This window comes from Stegodyphus dumicola, chromosome 10 (genome assembly GCF_044657685.1).
Source record: "Stegodyphus dumicola isolate Sdum_Otavi_A_Nest chromosome 10, ASM4465768v1".
Classification (NCBI taxonomy): Eukaryota; Metazoa; Arthropoda; class Arachnida; order Araneae; family Eresidae; genus Stegodyphus; species Stegodyphus dumicola.
In genome coordinates this window covers 99,266,488-99,290,439 of record NC_140777.1, presented here as the reverse complement: position 1 = coordinate 99,290,439, position 23,952 = coordinate 99,266,488, and the positions used below count along the sequence as shown (strand labels likewise).

Genomic DNA, 23,952 nt, shown 5'->3' with positions numbered 1-23,952 from the left:
TTTTCCTTGGAATACAACAGCATCCAAACCTTCTTTTATTAGAAGCTGTTCTATTTTAATTTTTCAGTCTGAATAATTTTCATCAGTTATCTTCTCTATATAAACTGATTCTTTTAGAAAGACATAATTATTCGTTACAGTTATTCTTTTAAACTTTGTAACTAGTACTTTCAACAACAAGTTTTAATACTTTACCTGGAATTTTACAACACTTCAATTCTAGAATTTAAATTTTTAGAAGCATTTCCACATGGGAATTTTCTCAAACTTATTAACTTACTCAGTCTCATAATCAGCTGTTGTATTGTGCATTAGCACGTAAGGCGTATTGAGTAAGTTTACTTTATTTAGCGCAGTTTTAATCAAAGACTCATAAGTCAAAATAACTACAAAATCATTATTTAAAAAGTATGAGAATTCTGCTTAAGAAGAACACCAATTAAAATAACAATCTTCACAGACATTAAAAATTTAAGTATTGAAAAGAATAACTTACAAAGAATCATCATCAATCCTATTATCATCAGACTTACGTATTTAGGCAATAAAAAAAGAAAACAGAAATGTACTTTAGCACAGTACCTGAAAGAGAAAGCACTAACTGAATTAAACCTTTGTCCCTGATACAAGTGAGAATTGAATGCCCCCGACGTTCGCTTTCTCTCGCCAATATATTTTGGCGCACATGCCTTTTTTTATGCTTTTGAGTTTCATTATGCAAAAATACCTAAATTTATGCTTACAGTTTGATCAATATATCTCGAATCACACTGACAAGATATGCTTTAAATTCCCTAATAATTGAAAGTTAGTTTAGTTAATGATTTTAATCCAGTCCTAGCTTAACGCTTTTAAATCTCTATCATCCTAATTTTTCAATTTTCATTATTATTTCTACCAACAGATGGCGCTACTCTCTCGACTTCTTAGAGTATGAATATGTTCGTAACTTGGTTTTTCAGTTGCAGATTTCTTTGCTCTTGATGAAGAGGACTTTGTTCGCCCTAGAAATCCATAGAATTTTTGTGCCAAAAATCTACGTCTAACACAGGTTGTTGGTTCACTTTTTATGATTTACTTGGGGTGTGTTTCTCTTCTGTCTTGTAAATTTGTGCTCTGGCAAAACAAAATCCTCAGTCAGAAATGGACAAAGAATTGTGATTTTTTTAACTGGATTCTTTTTCTTCTAAATTGTTGCCTTAATAGTTTGGTTGCATTTCATGAGCATATATATGTACTTAACTAAGTATTAAAAAATATTATTGAATACATTATATACAAATTATGTGGCTTAGCTGGCTGAAGAGTGACAGTTTTAATTCTGTTATTTAAATAATGTATCTAAGTCATGCAAATTAAAATACAGGGTGTTGTTTTTTAAACCGACGGAACTCGGAGACCTCTGTAGCTTTAATGATCAGCTGCAAAGCCATGAAATTTTGTACGTAGACTATTTGATGATATGGGAAAAGGAATCTTAAAAAAAAAATTAGTTTCAAAAGTTGCCGATAGGGAAAAATGGGGCGCTTTACACTTTAAGACAGCTAAAATTTTGCATAAAACGTGGGGGAAAATTGCAAAATGCAAAAGTTATTTTTTAGAATAAAGCAAATTTGTGGAAAAATTAATTTTGTTATTCATTTATCTATTTACTGTAACTTTTTAAAGTGGTCAGAAATTTTATCGTGCAGTTAAACTTAAAATTTAGATCAAAAGCAACATATTCCCCCTATCGGCAACTTTTGGAACTAAATTTTCTTTTTTCACGGATTCCTTTTTCCCATGTTCTCAATAATCCCCGTACAAAATTTCATGGCTTTGAGGCTGATAGTTCAAGCTACAGAGGTCTCCAAGTACTGTCAGTTTAAGAAAAAAAACACCCTGTATATTTATCTTATAATTTTATGAATGATAATTTTATGAATCTCTGTTATACATAATAAAAAATGTTCATACTGTTATATCTTATGTTACTGGCACACATAATATAATTTTTAAATGTTTTATTATACAGTGTACTCTCATTAACATGAATCCCAACTGATTGAAAAATCAAGAGTTCAAGTTAAAAAAAATCAGGTTAACTGAGGAATAAATTTTATTTTTGGAATGTTTTTTACCCTCGCCCTAAATATTTACAGTATATAAATACATATATAATTAAAACAGTATATTATGTATATCAGTCTAGAAAACACTACAGTACTACATTAATTACTGTACTTGCAAAATTGTACTCCCTAATCATTTGCTGGTGAAAAATACCTGTTTATTGTGCTGTCCCAGACAAAAATGAAAATGCATGACAACTTCATGATAAATTTGTATCCATGTTTTTCACAAAACTAGTGGTTAGTTCGGTTGTAAGGTTCGGTTAGTTCACTTTATTCTAAGTTTTTAACAGTTATCTTTCATAAAGCTACTTTCCTATCCTTCCTAATTTCAGCTTACAATTTCCTACCAGAATGTGTTTTTAGAATTGCATTTAATGCAAATAAGTAAGAGTAGTACTTAAGTCAAAGTTCCACCGACTTCTAAAGAGAGCCTGAGTTTCTGACTAGCACTCATTTGCCTTTTGACTATGACTCTCCAACTGTTAAATCTTATTTTGAGCAAATAAAGGGTAATTAATCCTTCTCGAGTTTACGTCTCTGTTCTTGAACTAGAGCGATTATTCTCTTAGCTGCTCATTAGGTTCCTCCACATTTAACTGTTAGATAAAAGAGTGAAACCTCACACGGTTGTTACAGAAAAATGTTCTAAAGTGATAAAGGCATGTAACACTTCCTGGCGGTGGGTGGAATGATATTGTCCTTACTTTCTTCTGATGACATTTGTTGCACCTCAGACACAAATTATTTCACTGGAGCACACACAATTTCATTATTACTTGTGCTAACAAACCATATACTGTATATATTTTTTAACTTTTTATATTTAGGTTTTTGAAATGTTTTATGATAAACACTCCCTCTAGGTGTAAAGCTGTAATATAACTTTCTTAGAAAGGAATTTTTTGAATGGTATAATGCTTGATGGATACATTAACATATAAAACTGAGTGGTGTATGATTTAACAGAAAAACGGCATTGTTTAGATGCCAATATACACTAATAATCATAAACATTATTCAATTCTGTGCGAGAAACAAGCATTTATATACAAAACATATGGCCGAAGTTCAATTATAAACAAAATAAACTCTAAAACTATTATCTTAAAAGTAACAAGCAGACAAATAACAATAAAACAGCACGCAAACACGAAATGAAATCAAATAAATTTAAATATTTTCAGATATTTACAATAATATATTTATGGAGGAATGCCAACTGTACTAGTTACCTGGGGTACCAAAGAGGAGCCTGTTCTATTGTTATATTGATTAATGAAAAATGTAACTAATATTTCAGTTTCAATCTTGCTAATGATTTGTAAACGTTTCATCTTCGTCAGATATAAATTCAGTTTTGAGAAATAATTTAATTCCAACCAAAGCTTAGTAGAGCCCTGAATTACATTAAATCCAACATTTTGATATTTTGAATATTACTATCAGTAACAGGAAATGAAATATAACATTATACCCATAAAATAAAAAATAAAAAATTTTTTCTTTTATGGTTATGATTTTTCATAACTGAATGAAGAACTTGCATTCTCAAACAAAGTGAAATGCTGTTCAAAATTTTTGCTTTTCTTTTATTCTGAATAGCATGTCTTGTTACCATTAATCTAGTCAGTCACCTTCCATTTGTTATATTATTTCATTTAATGTGTAATAGATATATTTTAACTACATTATTTTTTTATAATTAATTTATCAAGTTATATATCTGTACATTTTATTTGTATTAAATTTCTCATTATCTGTTGATTATATTCATTATTTTTTCATTTATTTTTGTTTTTCTGACAGCCTTCTATAACGTTTCATTCTTTTTAAGAAATTAAGCCCTGGTTTTTATCTATTTTATTTAACAAATGATACAGGGTATGGCTGTTTCAAGCAAGTTTGCCTCGTAGGCATATTGCTATTCTTCAGTTATCCTTCCTCTTTTCTAGTCTTTTGGTCGTTTTACCTTTATTAGGCAATTAGTTTCATAGAAACCCTTTGTAATTTTGCATGTAAAATAAGTGCTTTTAATACTGGCAGAATTATAATATAAAGGCATGATTATTATATAATCTGTTTTCTAATACAGGACGTTTAATTTTTGACAACTTAAAGAAGTCTATTGCATACACTTTAACCAGTAATATTCCTGAGATTACTCCTTTCCTTGTCTTCATCTTGGCTGATGTTCCACTGCCTCTAGGTACCGTAACAATCCTCTGCATTGATTTGGGCACCGATATGGTAAGTTTCTGTTAATAACTTGTTTTAAAAATATCGTAAAAATATTTTGAATTTTAAGGTATAATTTTCCATTTAATTCTGTGTTTTAAGTTATCAATTCCTGAGTCAAAAATTATAACAATTATCGGTTTAACTGTATGTAAACTTATGGAATGCAATTAAATACCTATACAGTACAAAGTCTTTAAACCGGACTCGTCGGGACTTCAGCGAATCTGGATTAGGGTTTTTCCGGATTATAGATCATCAATTTAAATCTGGTAAGATGGCATGCAGAAATTATAAAATTAAAAATATGAAACTGTAATTTATGAAATAAAGGGCAATTATAATTTAAAGGGTACCAAAATTTACAAAAAAAAAAAAAAAAGCTTAATCTTTGTTTCCTTTATTAAACATTTCTTTCAATGCGTGCATGCATAAGCATACATTACGCATAGTCGAAATTAGAAAACTGCAACTAGAAAACTATTTGATATGTATTCGTGATATTTATAATGATGAGGATTTAATTTATATCAAAGACGGAGTACATCTGAAATGAAATACTACATTTAGTAAGGAATTATAAGCCGAATAAAATAAAAACATCTGCCCTGAAGTTGAGGATAGTGCTGACAGATCAACTTCCAGTTCATTGAGCGCCGTGATGTTCCCCCCCCCACAGAGCACTGTGAAATTGATAAACAGATTTCAGAATGGTTAGAGAAACAAAGGATATGCCTTTATCCATTTTTTGCAGCAATTCCACCTTTTTGTTTGATGGACATTGAAACATGCTTTCGCTTTGTAGATCCTTTGGCAGCTCCAGAATCGGAAACTCTTTTTGACATAATCGAAAGTTCAAGCTTACTTTTTATAAAATTGCTCTAACAGTCTGCAAAAAATAATAAGCCAGATCCAATTAGAAGATTAAAGAACAATGCAATCTGCAACATTAACTGAAATAGATAATTAGATAATTTTAGCCTAGCTTATACCGTTCGTATGAATTCGCATTAAATGCGCATGCGTAAATGCATATGCACATGTGTAAAGGTATTATGCGCATGCGTAAACACACTATGTGTTTACGCATGCGCAGAAAGTTTGTTTGTAGCTTTGAGGTCTGGATTATATAGATCATTTCGGATTATGGAAGTCTGGACTAAAGACTTTGTACTGTATTACATACTAAGTCTGAAATTTAAAATTGGAATGTTTTGCTTCTTTTATAAGAGATTATTAATTCTCCTTGCAAGGTCCTGTGTTTCTAAAAAGTTAACTATTGCTAAAAGCAGGTTTTATTACCTGAGCAGATAGAATGTCCAAATGCTAAAAATTCATTTTTAAGTAATTTTCCCAGAGAACATAATTAAAACTTGAAAAACCTATAAATACATATCTCAATTATTTTTTATTAAAATAGTTAACTGTTTATATTGGAGCATTTGTCTGTTTTTGTCAGCTATCTGTAAATAAAAAATGTACATTTAATATTTTAGGTTCCTGCCATCTCATTGGCTTATGAACATGCTGAAAGCGATATAATGAAAAGGCAACCAAGAAATCCTAAGAAGGATAAGCTTGTCAATGAAAGGTTTTCATTTGTTTATGTACTTAATGTATATAAAAGTTCGTCATTACTGAATTATTGAAGTATTTCAACTTCAGTTTGCAATGAAAACATTTTACACTTTTTAGCAAGGGAAAAAAAAAAAAAAAAAAAAACACAATTATTTTCCTTTTTCTTTTTTTCCCCCCTACAATTTCATGAATCTAGTTTTCTAAGTATTATAATCTTTTCTTGCATTACTTTTCTGTCTCCTGTTTGTGTCAGATATAAAATATTTCTGATGAGAATTCTCTCCAGTATTAAATAGTCCTAGATCTCCATGCAGTGTAACAAATATACACTCACTTCCAAAATATAAGCACGAAGATGTAAAATGCAAAAAAATCAACAAATACTGCTTTGATTGACACAAAATTTGGCAGGAAAGTAGCATATATATTTATGCATAAACAAAACTAATAATTATATACAGAAATGAAAACAATATTAAATTTTTGTAAGTTATCAGACAATGACATACTGGAGACTTAAACAGAATTATGTATAAAGTGAAAATAAACAGCATAAAAGGAAAAAAAGGACATTAATAGGGTATGTGATCCCCCCTCATCTGTATACAAAGTTTACACCTTGTGACCATGCTTTCAATTAGGTGTTCAACCACTGCAGATTTAAGCAATCGCCATTCTTCTTGTAGAGCAGTTTCCAGCTCAAAAAGTGTGGCTGAAAGTGGGAAACGTGAAGATACAGCATGGCCAAGAACATCCTAAAGATTTTCAATGGTATTAAGGTCGGGCGAATATGCTGGCCACGCCATATGCACAATCCCTTCACTCTCCAGGTAGTCATCGACGATGTCAGCTCTATGGGGACGTGCGTTATCGTCCATTAAAACAAAAGTAGGGCCAACTGCTGCAACGTACAATCTCACAATGTGTTCTAGGACTTCATCTCGATACCGGACAGCCATCAAAGAACCCCGTTTAAGGATGTGCAGGTCCGGTGCGGTATCCTAATGAAATCCCTGCCAACACCATAATGCTTCTGCCTCGGAATACGCGATGTTTGGTGATGTTTTGGGACTGATTGCATGTTCGTTGTCCATGCCATATCCTTATACTGTTGTCATCTGGCTCCAGAGCAAATCTTCAGTAAACATGACATTGCCCCAGTCAGCTTAGGCAAACACGAAGAGTTTCGCAAAAATAAGTCCCTGCGTTATGTCGCTATCCCAGCATAATGCTTCCAACTTTCGATTTTTTGAAGTTTCGAACAGTTTATAAAAACGTATCAAAGCAAATAAAAGTTCAGAATGATGAAACTGGAATAGTAGGATAACAGAGTCCAACGGAAACAACCCCTGCAGTGCAGGCCGTGACGAAGGTAAGTACGCATGATAAAGCAAATGGCATGGAGATAAAACAAAAAATGCCTGAAGCTCACTGAGTGAGAGTCCTCATGTGTGTAGTAGACATAGCAATGGTAATTTGCATAAAATATTATAAAATATAAAACATAGTGGGAAGGTAAAAAAATGAAATATATACAATATATACAGGTCAGGAATGTACAGTAAATACAGCAACACAAAAAAAAAACAATCAGTATAAGAAGGTGTACAGATATATTTAAATTGTAATAGTTGGGTGGAAACAATAGTTAACAGGAAAGTTACTATTCAAGATACCTGAGGACCGCAAGCGATCGTTTTCTATTGCTTACAGTATTGTAGTCATAGTTGGGCACTGGAATGGTGCTTTTGATGACATTAGGTATATTATTGTCAAATTTTTCTGAAAGGAGAGCAAAGTAAGCATAAATTTTTGGAATCTCAAGCTCCTTTTAAACTGCCGTGTTTCTAATGAACCATCGACAGTTCGCTGCTTGTCGAAGTATTATGTTTTGCAGTACTTGAATCTTCTTTACATTAGTACATCTATTACTCGCATACCCCCAAACAGGGCAGGCATAAGAGAGTATGGGACGCAAAAGGGTCTTGTAAATGAGCAATTTGTTATCTATAGAGAGAACTGAATTCCGGCCAATTAAGGGGGTAAGTGTTCGTTTACGGGCACGGAACTTGGCAATAATCTGTGTAATGTGTGGGGTCCAGCTGAGTCGCCTATCCAAAGTAATTCCAAGATATCGGGCATGCTTAGTCCACTGAATAGGGGTGTTGTACATATGAATACATTCTTCATTATTGATGGTGGTCCTTTTTGTGAACCATATGGCCTCAGACTTTTCAACGTTGATCTTGACTTTCCAGGCATTGAGCCAGGACTCAAGTGTGTGGATGTGTGTTTGAAGTGCTTGTATAACCGGGCCAGGAGATACATTTTTTGAGAGGATTGCTGTGTCATCGGCGTACATTGCCAGGTTGGTGTGTGGTGATTGTGGGATATCATTCGTGTAGATATTATAGTAAATGGGCTCAAGGAGGCTCCCTTGCGGGACACCAGCCTTGATAGCCCGTGGGGTAGAGTGTGTGTTGTTTACACGAATGATAAAGTGTCTATCCTTAAGATAGGAGTAGGTGATGGCTGTGATATACTGGGAAACCCAGGGTGATGATTTTGTACAGGAGGCCCTCAAGCCAAACCCGATCAAAGACTTTAGCTACATCAAGGAAGATGCCACCTGTAGTTCATCAGTCCTGAAGTCCTCGCGAGATCATTTCAGTGACTCTGTAGAGCTGGTGGACAGTTGAGTACTTCTTACGAAACCCATGCTGCTGTGGGATAATGATGTTATTAAGCTCGGTGTAGGCAAGGGCTCTCTGTAGAATGATGTATTCAGCTACCTTGCTGAGCGAAGATAGGAGGCTGATGGGTCTGTAAGAAGGTGGCTTTCCAGGCTTTGGAACTGGGGTTATGTTGGCTGTCTCCCATGGTGTAGGGTAGTGGCCCAGGCGAAGCATTTAATTGATAATGGCAACCAGTTTGAGTAGCATGAGGATCCCTATACACTTGATCATCTTATTTGAGATCTTGTCCAGTCCTGGACTCTTGTTGACATGTAGTTTCTTGATGTAGCCATAGACCTCTGAAGGTTTGACAGGAGTAATGTTGTTCGTGTGTGGCTTTGAGAGGAATTCTGTTAGTGTACTGTTAACCAAGTGTTCTGTTGGAGGGTGGGAGATGTTGTTTGTGCAGAATCGAGAAGCATAGTGATCAGCTAGTGACTCAGCTTTCTCAATTTCGGTAGTGGCAATTTGCTGTTAGCCATTTAAGGGCGGAATGTTGGTGTAGCATCTCTTTAATTTTGCATTCGGCTTCCAGACGGAGCTTTTCTCTGCTGAAAGAGAAGAGAGATAATTGGCCCAGTCACGTTGTGCATATTGGTGTGTGAGAGCCCTGACCTGGTGGTTTAGTCAGTTAAGTACAGTCTTATCCGCAGGATACCTGTACTTTTGCCATTCCTGTACTTGCAGGCAGCATTTCTTTCTTGGATGAGTTTTTTTAGTTCTTGGTCTGTAGCATGTTTGCTGTGAGAGACAGGAGTGCTATTGCCATCAAGAGCATTTATCAGTTCAGTGGTGAAGCTGGTAACCAGTGCATCTAACTCATCACCTGTGTGTGCTGTTGGAATGTGTAGTGTGGTATTGTTTAAAGCTTTGGCATATCCTGCCCAGTTGGTAATAAAGGCCTTTTTTGTGTGGTGTGCTACAGACAGAGGTCCCCACTTTAATCATGACCAGGGTTGTGGTCAGAGGATAACTCATTGAGAGTTTGAATGAATCTTGAGTGGCAGCCTTTGAGAAGGAAGAAATCCAAAACATTGGCTGATCTGTCGTTGTAGCGTGTTGGGGTATCTGGAGCTGCAACAGTAATTCCTGCCTCATTGTCAAAGCGGTAAATTACAGCACCTAGGTATGTGGAGAAACTGCAGTTCCATGTGCGGTGGTGTGCACTGAAGTCTCCGCCTATTATTGTTTTTTCTGTTGAGTTGGAATAGCACTTCAAAGTCACACAATATTCACTTGAGATCTTTTTTTGTCTGGGACATAGGGGGAGATAACTGTGAGTGGGTGTGGTGACTGTGATAGCTAGGGCCTCGACGGCTAAAAGCTGTGGCAGTGTTGTAAGGTGGTGGGTGATGGAGTGTTTAATGAGGATGATAAGTTCTCCTCCTCGATGTCTGATACCTGTTCTCTCACAGTCATATCTGTAGAGGCAATAGTTTGCAATCTGAAAAGTAACATGTGAACTAAGCTTGTGCTCTTGTAGGAGTAATATATCAGGGCAATGCTCATTTACAAAGATACGAAGTTTGTCTAGTCTGTGGAGTAACCTGTTAGCGTTCCATGTTGCAATTACAAGAGCATTATCCATAATTAAACATTATTAGCTAGCCCGTGAATTTCTTCAAGTATCATATGCAATACTTGAATTTTGTCTAATATATTATGGCATTTGCAAAGTTCGGGTAGTTTGCTTTTATAAATGTAAATAATTTGGCTGATATTACATCCAAATATATTTTCAACTTCTTTCATAACATTGATTAATTCGAATATGTCATTTGGGCTATTTTTTTCTTTTTTTCTTTCTTTTTTTTTTTTTTGACAGAATTTGGGTTTACAGAAGCTAAATGTTGGCTTTTAGCATTTGCAGAAGTACTGGTACTCTTATTAGCATGAATAGGAACAACATTATTTTGTACAATTTGCTTAGTAGTGTTACCCGCATCCGCAGAGACATTGGTGGCAAAAGCATTGCTTGAGTTTGTTAAAAGTTTAATTGCCTGGGCATAACTGACTCCTGGCTTGACAGTAGATGGTTTATTAGTCTTTTTGTGGGTGGAGAACCTAGGGCACCCCCTATAAGAAGTGACATGTGGCCCAAGGCAATTTACACAAACTGGGTTATCAATTCAAGAAGTTATGCCCCAGTCAGACACTTTCCAATTGACAGGTTCCCGGAACCACTGTAATCGTGCCCCTCTTGATTGGACGAATAGAGGAATACAAACGCGAGGTATCCGGGCGTACTACAATCAACTCATATGTAATCTTCGGCGTACAGTAGCTGCAGATATCGCCTTACCAATGGACGCTGCAACCATAGATGTCACACCTGTGGAGGTCACTCTGCAATTCCGCTTGGCTACAATAACAATATATCGATCTTCCACTGGGGTTGTAACCCTTGTGCGAGTGGCTACGGGCGTTTGGACGACTATCTGTGTGGTTTGGAATTGTTTCCATAAATTAGAAATTACAGAGTGATGAATGCTGAAGAAAAGAGCAACATCTGTGATCGACTGTCCCGCTTCAATGCGCCCCACTGCACGCCAGCGCTCAGAATCTTCCATTCATCTTCTGGAAGTCTTAGAAACACATATGTCTTGAAAATAAATTGTACAAAAGTTTTAAACACCTTCTATCAGCACTTACGATCAACTTTTGTAATCCTTCATAAAGCTGGCTTCTTATAAGACTGCTTTTTTGCATATTTCTTGACATGAAAGCGCAATTGGTTGTTGCCTAACATATTTGCATACCTCCATCTACCTCTGCAGCGAATTGCATCCTCTTCAATTCTGATTGGCTTCCGGAAATTAGCATTTTCCTCTCCATGCTTAACTTTTTTGGAAGTGAGTATATTCCACCCTAATTTGTTGAAATTATGGAATTTCTTATATTTCTGTATCTGACATTGTTGCTTTTCATGGGTTGCTGAGTGTTGAGCTCGGTATTCTTGCTCAAACGTTCTGTTGCATTGTTTTATTAAATGTATAATTTTAAGAAGTGATATAAAAAGATTTTTAACTGAATCTCTAACTTTACTAAGGAATATTCAAAATGTTTTCTTTTTAGATTATTCTTACTTTTGATGTTAATGAATATTGAAGATATCAAAAATTCTTCAAAAACCTTAAAATTTAAATTCAACACATTAAAATCAATGTTTAATTTTTTAAATTACATGTTCCTCTAGGTACCTCCAAGTCCTCTAGCATCAAAAGAGTTGTCATTAAAAAACTTTAAAACAATGGGGCAGTTCTTGAGATCACCGTCCATGTCATCCTGATAACATAAAAGGCAACAAGCTGAATCTTTGATTCCCATACGACATCAATGGCTTTGTAAATAATCATGTTCAGTTAGCATTCAAAAACAAGCAACTCTAAAAGATTGAGGCAAAGAATTGGGAAATTTATTCTTTTTGTTATGCAGGATGTTCCACCTCTTACCTACAGCTGCATCTCTGTATAAGGACTTTCTATTATTCTTAATTTTATTCTTTACAATCCTTTTAATGTTACACAAAGGCAGATGAGAATCAGGCTGAGTCAATAGAGAACCAGCTTTAGCAAGTCTTATCAGCCTGCTTATTACCAAAAATGTCACAATGGCTCAGAATCCATTGAAGGGCAATGTTGTCTCTAGAATTCCAAAGTTCAAAAAAGCCTTGCTGTAAAAGTATGGATATGTGCATTTTCATTGTATTTTGAATTCACAAGCGACAATATAGCAGGTTGAGAATCAATGAGAAACACAATATTGGGATCAGGACTGTCTTTCAATTTATCAATTGCAAATGATATTACCACTCTCTCTCCATCCAAATTGTCACAGTATTTCCCAATAAGGATAGCTAATACTGGAAGTACTTGAATATGCTCCAGCACCAGCATTTTTATAGCACCTTCTGCTGAACCATTAGTGTACACTCGGAGCCAACCATCAGGAGGGTACCAACTACATATAGTAGCCAAAGCAGCATTTTTTGTAAAGAGGGCTGTTTATTGACATTCCAAACAAGACCCAGGTGGCCTTCCAACATGGTTTGATCTAGAACAGGATTTAATTCCTGAGGAAAAACCAGACGATTGTGTGTAGGAATATCATAGGTATCGTAAAGTGGACAGTAGAAAGGAAGGAATTGTGGGTTTTTAATCTTTCGTTTGCTGGTCTGTAATACTTAAGAAAGTTATTTTTTTCTTTGTGAGATTTTTTTCAATGAGGTTTATGGCTCCTCTTTGGCATATTTCACTTAACGGTTCGAGTTCAGTCTGAAGTTCTAAAGCAACTATGGGGGTTGATTAAGTGTAACCGTTGATCCATTGCAACATGTTGTTTTGAAATAAGTCAAGCTTGTTTTTAACAGATTCTGAGGTGGTTACCAACGCCTTGTTTCCATATTCAACAACAGGACGAACGTAACTTTTATAGGCTGCACACAAGACATCTTGGGTTAAGTCCCAAGTGACACCAATTCCAAGTAACCAAATGGTGTTCCAATAGTCTTGATCTGTCATATCCTTTATCAACAGCTGAATCAACACATTTCGTCCAAGTTAATTTTAGGTCTAAGTGAATACCCAAGTAGATAATATCATAAGTTCTATTCAAGTTTTTGTCATTAAACTTAAGTTGAATGTCGGGATGTTTTGCACTGAGCGAAAACAATTGAAGGTTTTTTTTAAATTTATTCATAGATAAATGAGTGATAAATGTATCATAAAAATTAAAGGAAACAAACAAATGAAAAACTATGAAGTATGATTTTTATCCAAGCACTTCATAAAAAATACAGCCGTCATGGTCATAGATGGAAAATTTAATTTACATGAAAATTGTTTATTAGTCATAGTAAATTTTTATTGATTATTTGTGTTAAAAAGCTTGCATACATTATGGATAGCTATTTAAAAAGTTAAATGATAAAAAATTAGTTTTAATATCTAACAGTGAAGGACATATTTGTATAAATGAATTATTTATTTGTCGTAAAATTATTCTCCATGTTTTTACTTCCCATCCTTTTAAAAATATCTTTATCAAATGAAAAAAAAAATATGTTTCCAAATTAGAATATTTCATTTTAAGAAGCAAGAAGTTGGATTTTTGCTGCCATGGTATTTTGACTCATAATAGTATTTCGTATAAGAGATTGGTGCATATGTCTTTGCACAGGAATCTTTCTAGCTGAATAATTGGACTTGTGAATTTTGTCATCCTCTCTCTGTCAAATATCATTATACTTATGGCATTTATATTATATCATTCTATTGATGGCAGAATACTTTCGTACTGCTAATGCATCATGGTTTTACTTTTACAGCAGTTATTAGCAGTTGAGTGAATCCACTTTAATCTAAGAAACGTCCAGTGATGTTAGGCTATATAGTAACTAACTCCCTTATTATATTTCTGTAGATTAATTGCCATTATGGTAAATTATCAAAAACTGGATATCAGGGTTTCATCTTTTTATCCCATTTGTATAAATGAAGTATAAATTTAAAAGTAAAAGTATATTCGCAAAAGTTAAGTATTATTGACATTTCATGCTGTGGAAAGCAAAGTCAGTTCTTTCTTTAAATATATGTTTCTTCTAATTTATTCTTATCTGAAGTTTTTCTTTAAAGTTCATCAGATATTTGCTGTCATTTCATTGCATATCTTTTATATACGTATCTTATTTCAAATCAGCTTGGAATTCTATAAAATAAATTATCATTTAGGAAATGTATGAATTCTTGAATTACCGAAAAACTAAGATTTCAAACTAAATCATTGTTTATAATTACTACAATATATATAATGGTGTGTGGATGCTGTTAAGAAATTTACATAATACTGAAGTTCAGGTTTTGTATTCAACTGCAAGATGACTGAAAGAAAAGTTCAATCATAAATATTCACGTATTTTGGGTTGAAACATAAGTAATGGCCGCTTATGTTGGGTTTAAAATTACACGGTAAAAATAAAATGTATTGGCATAATGTTTTGTGTTATTCAAAAGAGAATCTTTCCCTCTACAAGATGGCATATTTGATTTTTTTATCTGAGCTCATTTTTGTTATGTTTCAGATCATTAATGGAGTGTCAAGTTGACAAAATAAGCATTTCTGACACCCACCTTCTTTTTGTGTTTAATCGAGGCGCCTATGCTGCAGAAGCTGCCTGAGAGATTTGTGAAGTGTATGGAGAAGGTGCAATGCCTGAACGAACTGCAAGAAATTGGTTTGCCAAATTCAAAAATGGAAATTTCGGCCTCGAAGATGCTGCTCATTTCGGATGATAAATGAGTTTGATGAAGAACGTTTGAATCAACTTCTGCACGCGTCAAACCACTCGAGAATTAACCAAACAAATGGGTTGTAGCCAAATGATTATAGTTTAACATCTTAGATATATGAGGAAAATCCAAAAACTCGGATATTATTGACTAATTTATTGTTTTTTGTTTTTTTCCCCTCTTTTTTTTATGCATGTGTGTGTAAAAATAAAAATTTTTAAATTAAAAAAACAGCTATTACTTATGTTTCAACCTAATATATAAGACGTCCGACACCAAAATCCTTTTTTAACTTCTAAATCATGAATGCTAGAAAAATGTTTAACAGACACATTTCACAATTCTTTATTTTTTATTTACTTTTTTTACCAACTATTTCACCATTCACATATGGCATTTAAAAGTTTAAAAAAAAGTTTTCAGATTTTATATTACACCCAAAGAGGCCTTTTTTTAACGTTTTGTGTGTTACATTCATTTATTAAGTATCATGTTCTTCGCATTTAAACCATAAAATTCAATTCAACAGCAGTATCATAAAATAATTTAAGAAGAGCATATCTTTAGAATTTCCAATACACAGATTTGCAACACTGGAGATAAAAACGTTTTTTTTTTTCTTTTGTACAGTGTTGCCACTGCTCTCTTTGAAACTCAAATGCTTTACAAAATATGAAATAGATAATAAAACAAATTTCAAATTTGGGCTTCCAGGGGCCCATAATCAGGTGGAGACGTACGTTATTCAAAATCTGATGGCTTTAGGTACCATTGTTTTACCACAATGCGAGAAATATTTACGCAGATTCTTCCTTATTTAATCTCTTTAAATATAATACAGGGTGATAACATTTGATGGCACAATTTGAAAAGTGATTCAGACTTTTTCCAATGCAAAATGCCAAAATGAAATTAATAGCCCTTCTGGGCTAATGCCCTGTGGGCTAAAAAAAGAACTGGGATACGGTTTTAGTGTGCCTGCCATCTTACAGTTAAAAGTGCAACCTAAACACAAGTATCACATAAAGAAAAGTGCAGCTTCTTGAAACTGCAATGACAAAATGTAATTTCTTATTTTATATTATAGTTGTGTATCTTAATTTTTGATATTATTTATTTTTGATATTATTTGATATGATGGTTTCTTATCTTAATTACCTTTTGCTGCTGACTACACAACTCATAATAATATGAATTAAAAATAGTGTAATTTTATGCATTCTTTTTTTTTTTTTTTTTTAAATTTGTTATGCAGATTGATATCTATGGCTTATGGACAGATAGGCTTTATGCAGGCTGCTGCTGGATTCTTTGTCTATTTTGTGATCATGGCAGAAAATGGTTTTATGCCTAGTCATTTACTTGGACTTCGGAGCAGATGGGATTCCAAATCTGTTAATGACCTTCAGGATAGTTTTGGCCAAGAATGGGTAAATTAGATCCGCATATGATATTTTATATTCTGTGCTTAGTTAACATGTAATAATTGTTGAATTTGGTAATTTTAGTTTTTCTAAAAGTACATGTTCATTATTAAATAGTATAGATCAAATTTTACCAGATGGTCACAATGGAATGTATAGATATCTAATAACACTTTTTAATTAAATAAAAGGCATTACTGAGTTTGAAATTTCATATTTGCATTATATAGAACATTGATGGCTAATTAAAATTCTTATTGATTATCATACATATCTAAACATATAGGTTATCATGGGAGAGGCAGACTGTCATTATTTTGAAACAAATTTCATGCAGTATTATATATACAAATTTCATGCAGTATAAATACAGTCAAACGTCGTTAATCGGGACTCGTCGGGACTTCGGCGATTCCGGATTATAGATCATCAGTTTAAATCTGGTAAGATGGCATGCAGAAATTACAAAATTAAAAATATGAAACCGTAATTTATGAAATAAAGAACAATTATGATCTAAAGGGTATCAAAATTTACAAAAAGATAAAGCTTAATATATATTTGTTTACTTTATTAAACATTTCTTTCAATGTAAGTTGTTTAAGTTGCTTCGTTTCATGTGATAATACTTTCTCTTTAATTCTATTAAACAGACATAATTTCTTGTTTAGTTACAAAGTTCCGCTGTTCAAGTCCTATAATTGCTGTGTCGAGAATACTGACTAATTTGTCAATCGAAATGTTTTCATTTTCAATAACCTTTCTGTCACTTTCTTCACTATCGGAAGCGAATTATAATGACGAGGAACTTGATTTAAATCATATCAAAGACTGAGTACATCGAGATGAAATACAACATTTAGTAAGGAATTATAAGCCAAAAAAAATAAAAACATCTGCCCTGAAGATAAGGATAGTGCTGACAGATCAACTTCCAATTCATTGCGCGCTGCGGCGTTTCTCCCCCCCCCCTGCCGCAGAGCAGCATGAAATTGATAAACAGATTTAGGATTTCAAAACATACTTTCGCTTTGTAGATCCTTTACGCATTAGTAAATATATATCAGAAATTCTATTTGACATAATCGAAAGTTCAAGCTTACTTTTATAAAATTGCTCTAACAGTCTGCAAAAAATAATAAGCCGGATCCAATTCAAAGATTAAGGAACAACGCAATCTGCAGCATTAACTGAATTAGATAATTGTAGCTGAGCTTATACCGTCCGTTATACATTAAACGCGCATGCGTAAAGGTATTATGCGCTTGCACACACACACATATTCGCAGCCGTAAAGGTCTTACGCGCACGCGTAAACGCCTATGCGCATGCGTCGACGCGATGCATGCGCAGAAAGTTTGTAGCTTTGAGGTCCGGATTATGGGTGTCCGAATTAATGACTTTTGACTGTATAAACAAATTTCTTGCAGTATAAATTTCATGGAAAATTGGTCATATAAATTTCATGGAGAATTGGTCATATAAATTTCATGGAGAATTGGTCATGCAGTATAAATTTCATGGAGAATATACTGCATGAAACTAGTGTCACGAATTGATTATAATTTATTCAAATGTCAGTAATTTAACCCTTATTTAAAGTATTTCAAATAAAGTTTATTTTTTAAATGCACTTAAATATCTTATTTCATTTCAACTGAGGGTTATATCTTCAGTGAATTGAAATCCACTTTTGTTTCGAATACTATTATCCCGAGAAAATTTCATAGCGATTTAGCAATTGTTCCAAAATTCTAGCCAGTTATTTATATCTCCGTAGAATTTCGATAATTTAGGTAATTTAATGCGAACAGACTCGTTATATTTTGTGTCATTTTTGACCTTCAGTACTGAACTATTTATTTACTACTTCAGTAGATTTGTGTTTTAATTCGTCGATTCTTTTAGAGATATGGATATTGCATTTAAGGACCTTTTGACGATATTCTTCAGCTGTTGTGAAATTCACCATCAAATTTTTCAATTTTTGAAAAGAGGTTCTAATTTTGTATCAACAGTTTTAAGCTATTTGAAATTATTCGTTTATATTTTAAAATTTTCTTCCAAATCCTTAACTTTCGGATAAATTTCCAAAAGCTGCAATTCCAACTCTTTAAGCGAGTTTGCTACTGGCATTCGGAGAGCTGTGCGCTTCTTTTTTAACTTATTTAAATTTTCTTCAAATATGTTCTCAATAGTTCAAAAATGAGAGCTACATACTTCTTTTTTAATGTCTTTTTTAATTAATAATTTTTTAAAAATTCTCTTCAGACATGTTCTCAACAGTTCAAAAATGGGAGCTGCGTGCCTCTGTTCTAACCTGTGTAAATTCTCTTCAGAATTGTTTCTGAAGTTCAGTTCAAAAATTCAAAATCAATATGTAATCAATAATTGTGTATTTAAATCTTTATTCTTAACCCGGCCGTACTGGACAGAGATGCCAAACAATATATCTAGACTCTCACCACAGAATTAATGTTCTAAAGTTTTTAATTATAAAGGAAAAAAGAAAATATCTCTTTTTCTATCTTCGGATGCCAAGTATACATCTTTTCTGTTCTGTAAAATATAGCTTAGAAAATTCAAACACTCCCCAAAGAACTTACACTGAGGCTTCTGTTAATTATTAAACATATTATATAGCAATAAATTTATATACACAATTATGTTGCATTATATTGACATTATGTATTCTCCTTCACTCAGCCATTCTAGTCCTGGTTCTACTCAATTAGATTTCTAGTTACATTTTTATTAAGATTATTTAAGTTCACTAAATGGCTTTGGGAGTCCAGATTTTAGATGTAACAGCAATGATAAAAAATTAATTAAATAAAAGAAGATCACTATGCAGGCTATAATAAATATATTGGCTAACCACAAAATTTCCACACTATAGATATTTCAAATTGTTTATCTTATCTATATATTCTACAATAATAATTAGTAAATTTCAGTGTATGCTATAACTAAATTTAGTCAGATATGGAATATGAAAAGCAAAATATCCCTCGTCAAATCTTTAATATTAAGATTTATTTTTCTCTCTTTGAGTGAATTATTTACATAATTTTGCTTATTTTTATACTTCTAATCATTAGTTTTTCATCTAAATGGTACTTGATCTTAAAATAACACCTGTATCATATTTTATTTCAAATGTATGGTGTACTTAAAGTATGAACTGTGTTAAAAATCATTTCCTTGAATATTTTGTAATATAATCTAACATATCTAACGATCTTACTCTATTTTTTCCAGACTTATTTCCATAGAAAAACTCTGGAATATACTTGTCATACTGCCTTCTTCGTATCAATTGTTGTCGTACAATGGGCAGATCTTATTATTTGTAAAACTAGGAGGAACTCCATTATACATCAGGGCATGAGGTATGAGAAAATCATTTAAGAATTTCTTCTTTTTTCAGTCTTCTTTACCAACCAATGCAAATGGCAGTGCCTAACATCACTTTCAAAAAAGAAATCTACTAACTTTGTAGAATTATTCTATTAAAGTCATCTTCAGTTATTTACTTTAGTTATCCAGTTTATATACAAAAATCATTTAAATTAACCAGATATTTTTCACAGCTGGTTTCTTTTTTAGGGTATTGCTGTAAAACTAGTATGTAACATTTTAATTAGTCTTGGAAATATAATGAGAAGCTAATGATTAATCACAGCCAGGAAGGGGGTAAGCAGTATTTGTAGCTAAAAGACAAGATACATTTTCTGAAAATATACCTTTATATGGAATATTAACCTCTTGACTACAAAGTAAATTCTTTTTATATGTCAATCTGCCAAAAGGAGTTTCATAAATTTTAATGGCATTATGTTAATTTTCAAAAGTTCTATATAATTTTTCAACTCTTTTAAAATTAGATCACAATTTAAGAAAATATGTTATACAAATTGGAAAGTCAAGCACGATTAATACAACTGCTAATTGTTATTTAATGTGTATTAACAATCCCAACAATACGGCACGTCGCTGCAACATTGCAAACGTGTCGCAGTAACGTTGTAGAAATGGCTTAATGTCCGCTTTTTTGCGACGTTGATGTGAAGTCACATTGGGACTTTGATGTGAAGTTACACTGTAATATTGTTGTGAAGTCACACTGCGACACTTTAATATTGTTGTGAAGTCACACTGCGACATTCATGTAACAACTCATTTCGACTTAATATAAAGTCATAGACTGACATGAAGGCAGCATAATAAAATGCTATGAATATAATGTCACTAAAGATGTAACTGGATGTCACGCAACACTGGATTACTTTCTAAATGATTAGAGTGATGAACTCCTATTTTAGAGAATAGATAACTACAACAATGTTTTAATGATCCAGTAAGGTATTATACTTTTCAAGGTATTAAAATACTTCCGCAATATTCGAAATTTTTAAATAATTGAAAATATCCAATATAATCATTTGAAATTTCCTCATCTTACTGAGGTTGTATCTCACCTTATTAAGGTTATGTAACTGTAATCCATTTATGTTTATTACATATCTGTATAAACTTTGTTTTTAACAGTTTGGCTTTTAATAATGATTTCTTTTCTCCATTTCTTTTTTTCCTTAATTGCTTTCCTTCCAGAAAAAGAGCTAAATTATTTTGATAACTGGATGAAAGAAAAACTGTTTTAGTACTATATTTTATAGGACATTTACCTATTTTACTATCTTGTTATATAATGAAATGTTTCGTTTTGAATTAAAAGCTTTTATAAATCAATACAATCACAGACCCCAAATTAGTTAATTACAATCTTCGTTTACAAATTAGCCATTTGTTGCTTAACCCGGCGGAAGTCACACCAAGAAAAGTTACTAGAGTGGGCATGTGGGGTATCACATACCCCAACATTTAAAATACAATAAAAATAGTATTATTTAGTTTTAAAACTGTTTTTGTTTTGTTCTCGTGTATTATGAATAAGTGAATAATAATTGGGTTTCAAAAAATTAATTTCCGAAATAATCTTAGAGTTAAAATTAAGATAAATGAAAATAATAAAAAAATAATCATCATGCCTCTAAGTTTCATTGCATCTCTAATACACCATGCTTATTTTATTTCTTCACACTTTGAATGAAATACATTCATGTGTTCTTGGCACAGAATGTTTTCACATTTTAAACATTGCATTTATGTTCTTCTGTCCTTGGCGCGAGAGCAAAAAATGTATCGCATCTTTCATACTTAGTTGTTTCGAATTTCATGTATTCGTTTTAATTCTTCGTCGAAACTTGTGCTTTTGTTTTGCATGCAGAACATCAGTTTCTTGGAAAGGTATTAATCTCTGATTCTTTGTTCAGTACTTTTTTTCATTAATTGTAATGGTAAGTCCTTCAAAAACAGACTTCTGTTTCTGGTTGGGGGATTAGCAGTTGAATGTAATATAATTCAAGCATTTATTACAGCAACATTCAGTGAAGGAAAGAAAATTACCATTAGCCACCTCCTTGTTATTCTGGCAATTGAATAATTGGCTGACATTTCATCCCCTATATCCACTGCTTCTTTAGTCATATTATTAAAACATATAATTCCTGACGTTTTATTTTCTTCAATAGTATCATCTATAGCATGATCGTTATATATGTTGAAAGCATAAGAACAGTTTTTCCTTTTTTAGGAACACTAGGAATCAATGTTATCTTTTTCGAAACCAAAACATTGTAGAAAATATTCTTAGTTTCACCTTCAGTTTCCGAAATGCAATCTTCATCACTTTCAAATATTTCTAATAAATCTCACATGCATTGCATCTCCAGTTCATAGGGACTCATTCTTTTTACCATAATGCAGTTAGAAATTTTTAAGAATTTTATGTCAAGTACTTTAAAATCACTTGCGAGTAGAAATATTTACTGTTACACTCTAGAAATAAATTTCTGAACTAAATATTCAGTCAGAAAAACACTTACACGGACAGGCACGTGGGGTGTGTCATACCCCAGTTCCAACAAAATACTAATAAATCTTTTTCTGAAACACACAGGCAAAGATAAAGTGGTTCTGAAAGTCAACCACAACTAGAAACTCAGATACTGAAAGCAGCACAGAATTTCAGTTTCACAAGTTAGGAATATTCCACTTTTACGTAGGGTTGAAGTATGATGCACTCCACGTGCTTTCCCGCGGGTTAATCTATAATACTGAACATAGGTACAAAAGTCAGTAGCTGGGAAATGTGGTTATGGAAACTATATTACAGGAAATAAATATTTATACTTAAGTTATATTAGTTATACAAAACAAGCATTCTTTTTCACCATTATTACTCCATTGACAAATGACAATTTTATGAGATTTTTAAGCTATAAATTTAAAATAACTGTCTTACACTGCACAGCTTCAATGTATTTAAATAAGTGTATTACGGTAAAAATATCGTATAATTTGTTTCATTTTGATGATTAAGGTGAATCATTTGTTTTAAACATTTCAGCATTTCCTAGACGCATTTTTCTGTCCTCTTAACAAATAGAGTATTATGCAAAAGCATAAAAAATTTGCATGAATTAATTAGTCCAGTTGACAAAACGATTATTGTTACCAAAGCTGACTTAACAGCTTAGTGAAATGAAATGAAGTGAGAAATACAGATTTACCATAGTAAATCTGTATTTATCACTTCTGAGAATATACCCTATACAATGACCTTCACAGCAATGCTTAAATACTATTCATAGCTCATGTGGTAAACTGAATGAAACTCGGCTGTTTATGCATTAAAATATGCAAGCTCCTTTATTTAATCAACACATATGGGGAGTAAACACTTATTGTATACTGACTTGAATGATAGCAGTAATAATTAATATATAATAATTGAAAATAAATTTTAAAATTATTTTTAAAAATGAAGCAATTATCGACGAGAAAAATACCAGAGATGCATGAACTTTATAGAAGCATGCGAGACAAATCAATGAAGATTTTTTGCTATCCACAAAGTTCTACAAACAGACAGTGAAATCAGAGCATTTGGAATTATTTTAATATGAGTTTTCAGAACAAAGATGAGGATTCAGAAAATGTGTTGTGCTGTAAATATGAAGTAACATGAGATATAGGCATTCATTCTATCCTTCTCCTGTAATATAAACACGATTCAGTTTTTTATTTAATTTAACTAATATGAAAATATCATGTTTTACAATGCATACTTTCAAAAAGTTATTAATTTAATCTAAATGAATCTGTACAACACAGAGCCATACTTTTTTTTTTTTTTTTTTTTGGTGAATCAGGCATTTGAAAATAATGGGGCGCATATACTGTATGTATAAGAATTTGGAACGCAATAAAAATGTTTAGGAGAAGCAGTTTATGAGATTAGTTTCAGATATTAAAATCTGATGATAAGACCCTGATGCTTTACTTTCTTTAAAGTACTTCATTTTTCTTTAAACTGGACTTTCTTTAAAGTTTTCATTTGATTTCTTTATTGAAATCAGAAATGATTTGAAACTGTTAAAATGTCAAAAAGTCATCAATACATGTTTTAGCAATGATGTTATAGTTTTTTCACTAGACGGGCATTAAAGAAACA

General features: G+C 32.6%; 1 protein-coding gene across 2 annotated transcripts in view; it reads left to right on the top strand.

The window, feature by feature from the left end:
• LOC118185457 (sodium/potassium-transporting ATPase subunit alpha-like) overlaps positions 1-23,952 on the top strand; it is a 364,057-nt gene that overhangs the window by 328,525 nt on the left and 11,580 nt on the right. For both annotated transcript variants that reach the window (XM_085825310.1, XM_085825309.1), the window contains exons 16-19: positions 4,207-4,361; positions 5,846-5,940; positions 16,205-16,379; positions 19,635-19,765. In XM_085825310.1, coding sequence (XP_085681436.1) covers positions 4,207-4,361; positions 5,846-5,940; positions 16,205-16,379; positions 19,635-19,765 — 556 coding nt within the window. The remainder of the gene's footprint in view (positions 1-4,206; positions 4,362-5,845; positions 5,941-16,204; positions 16,380-19,634; positions 19,766-23,952) is intronic.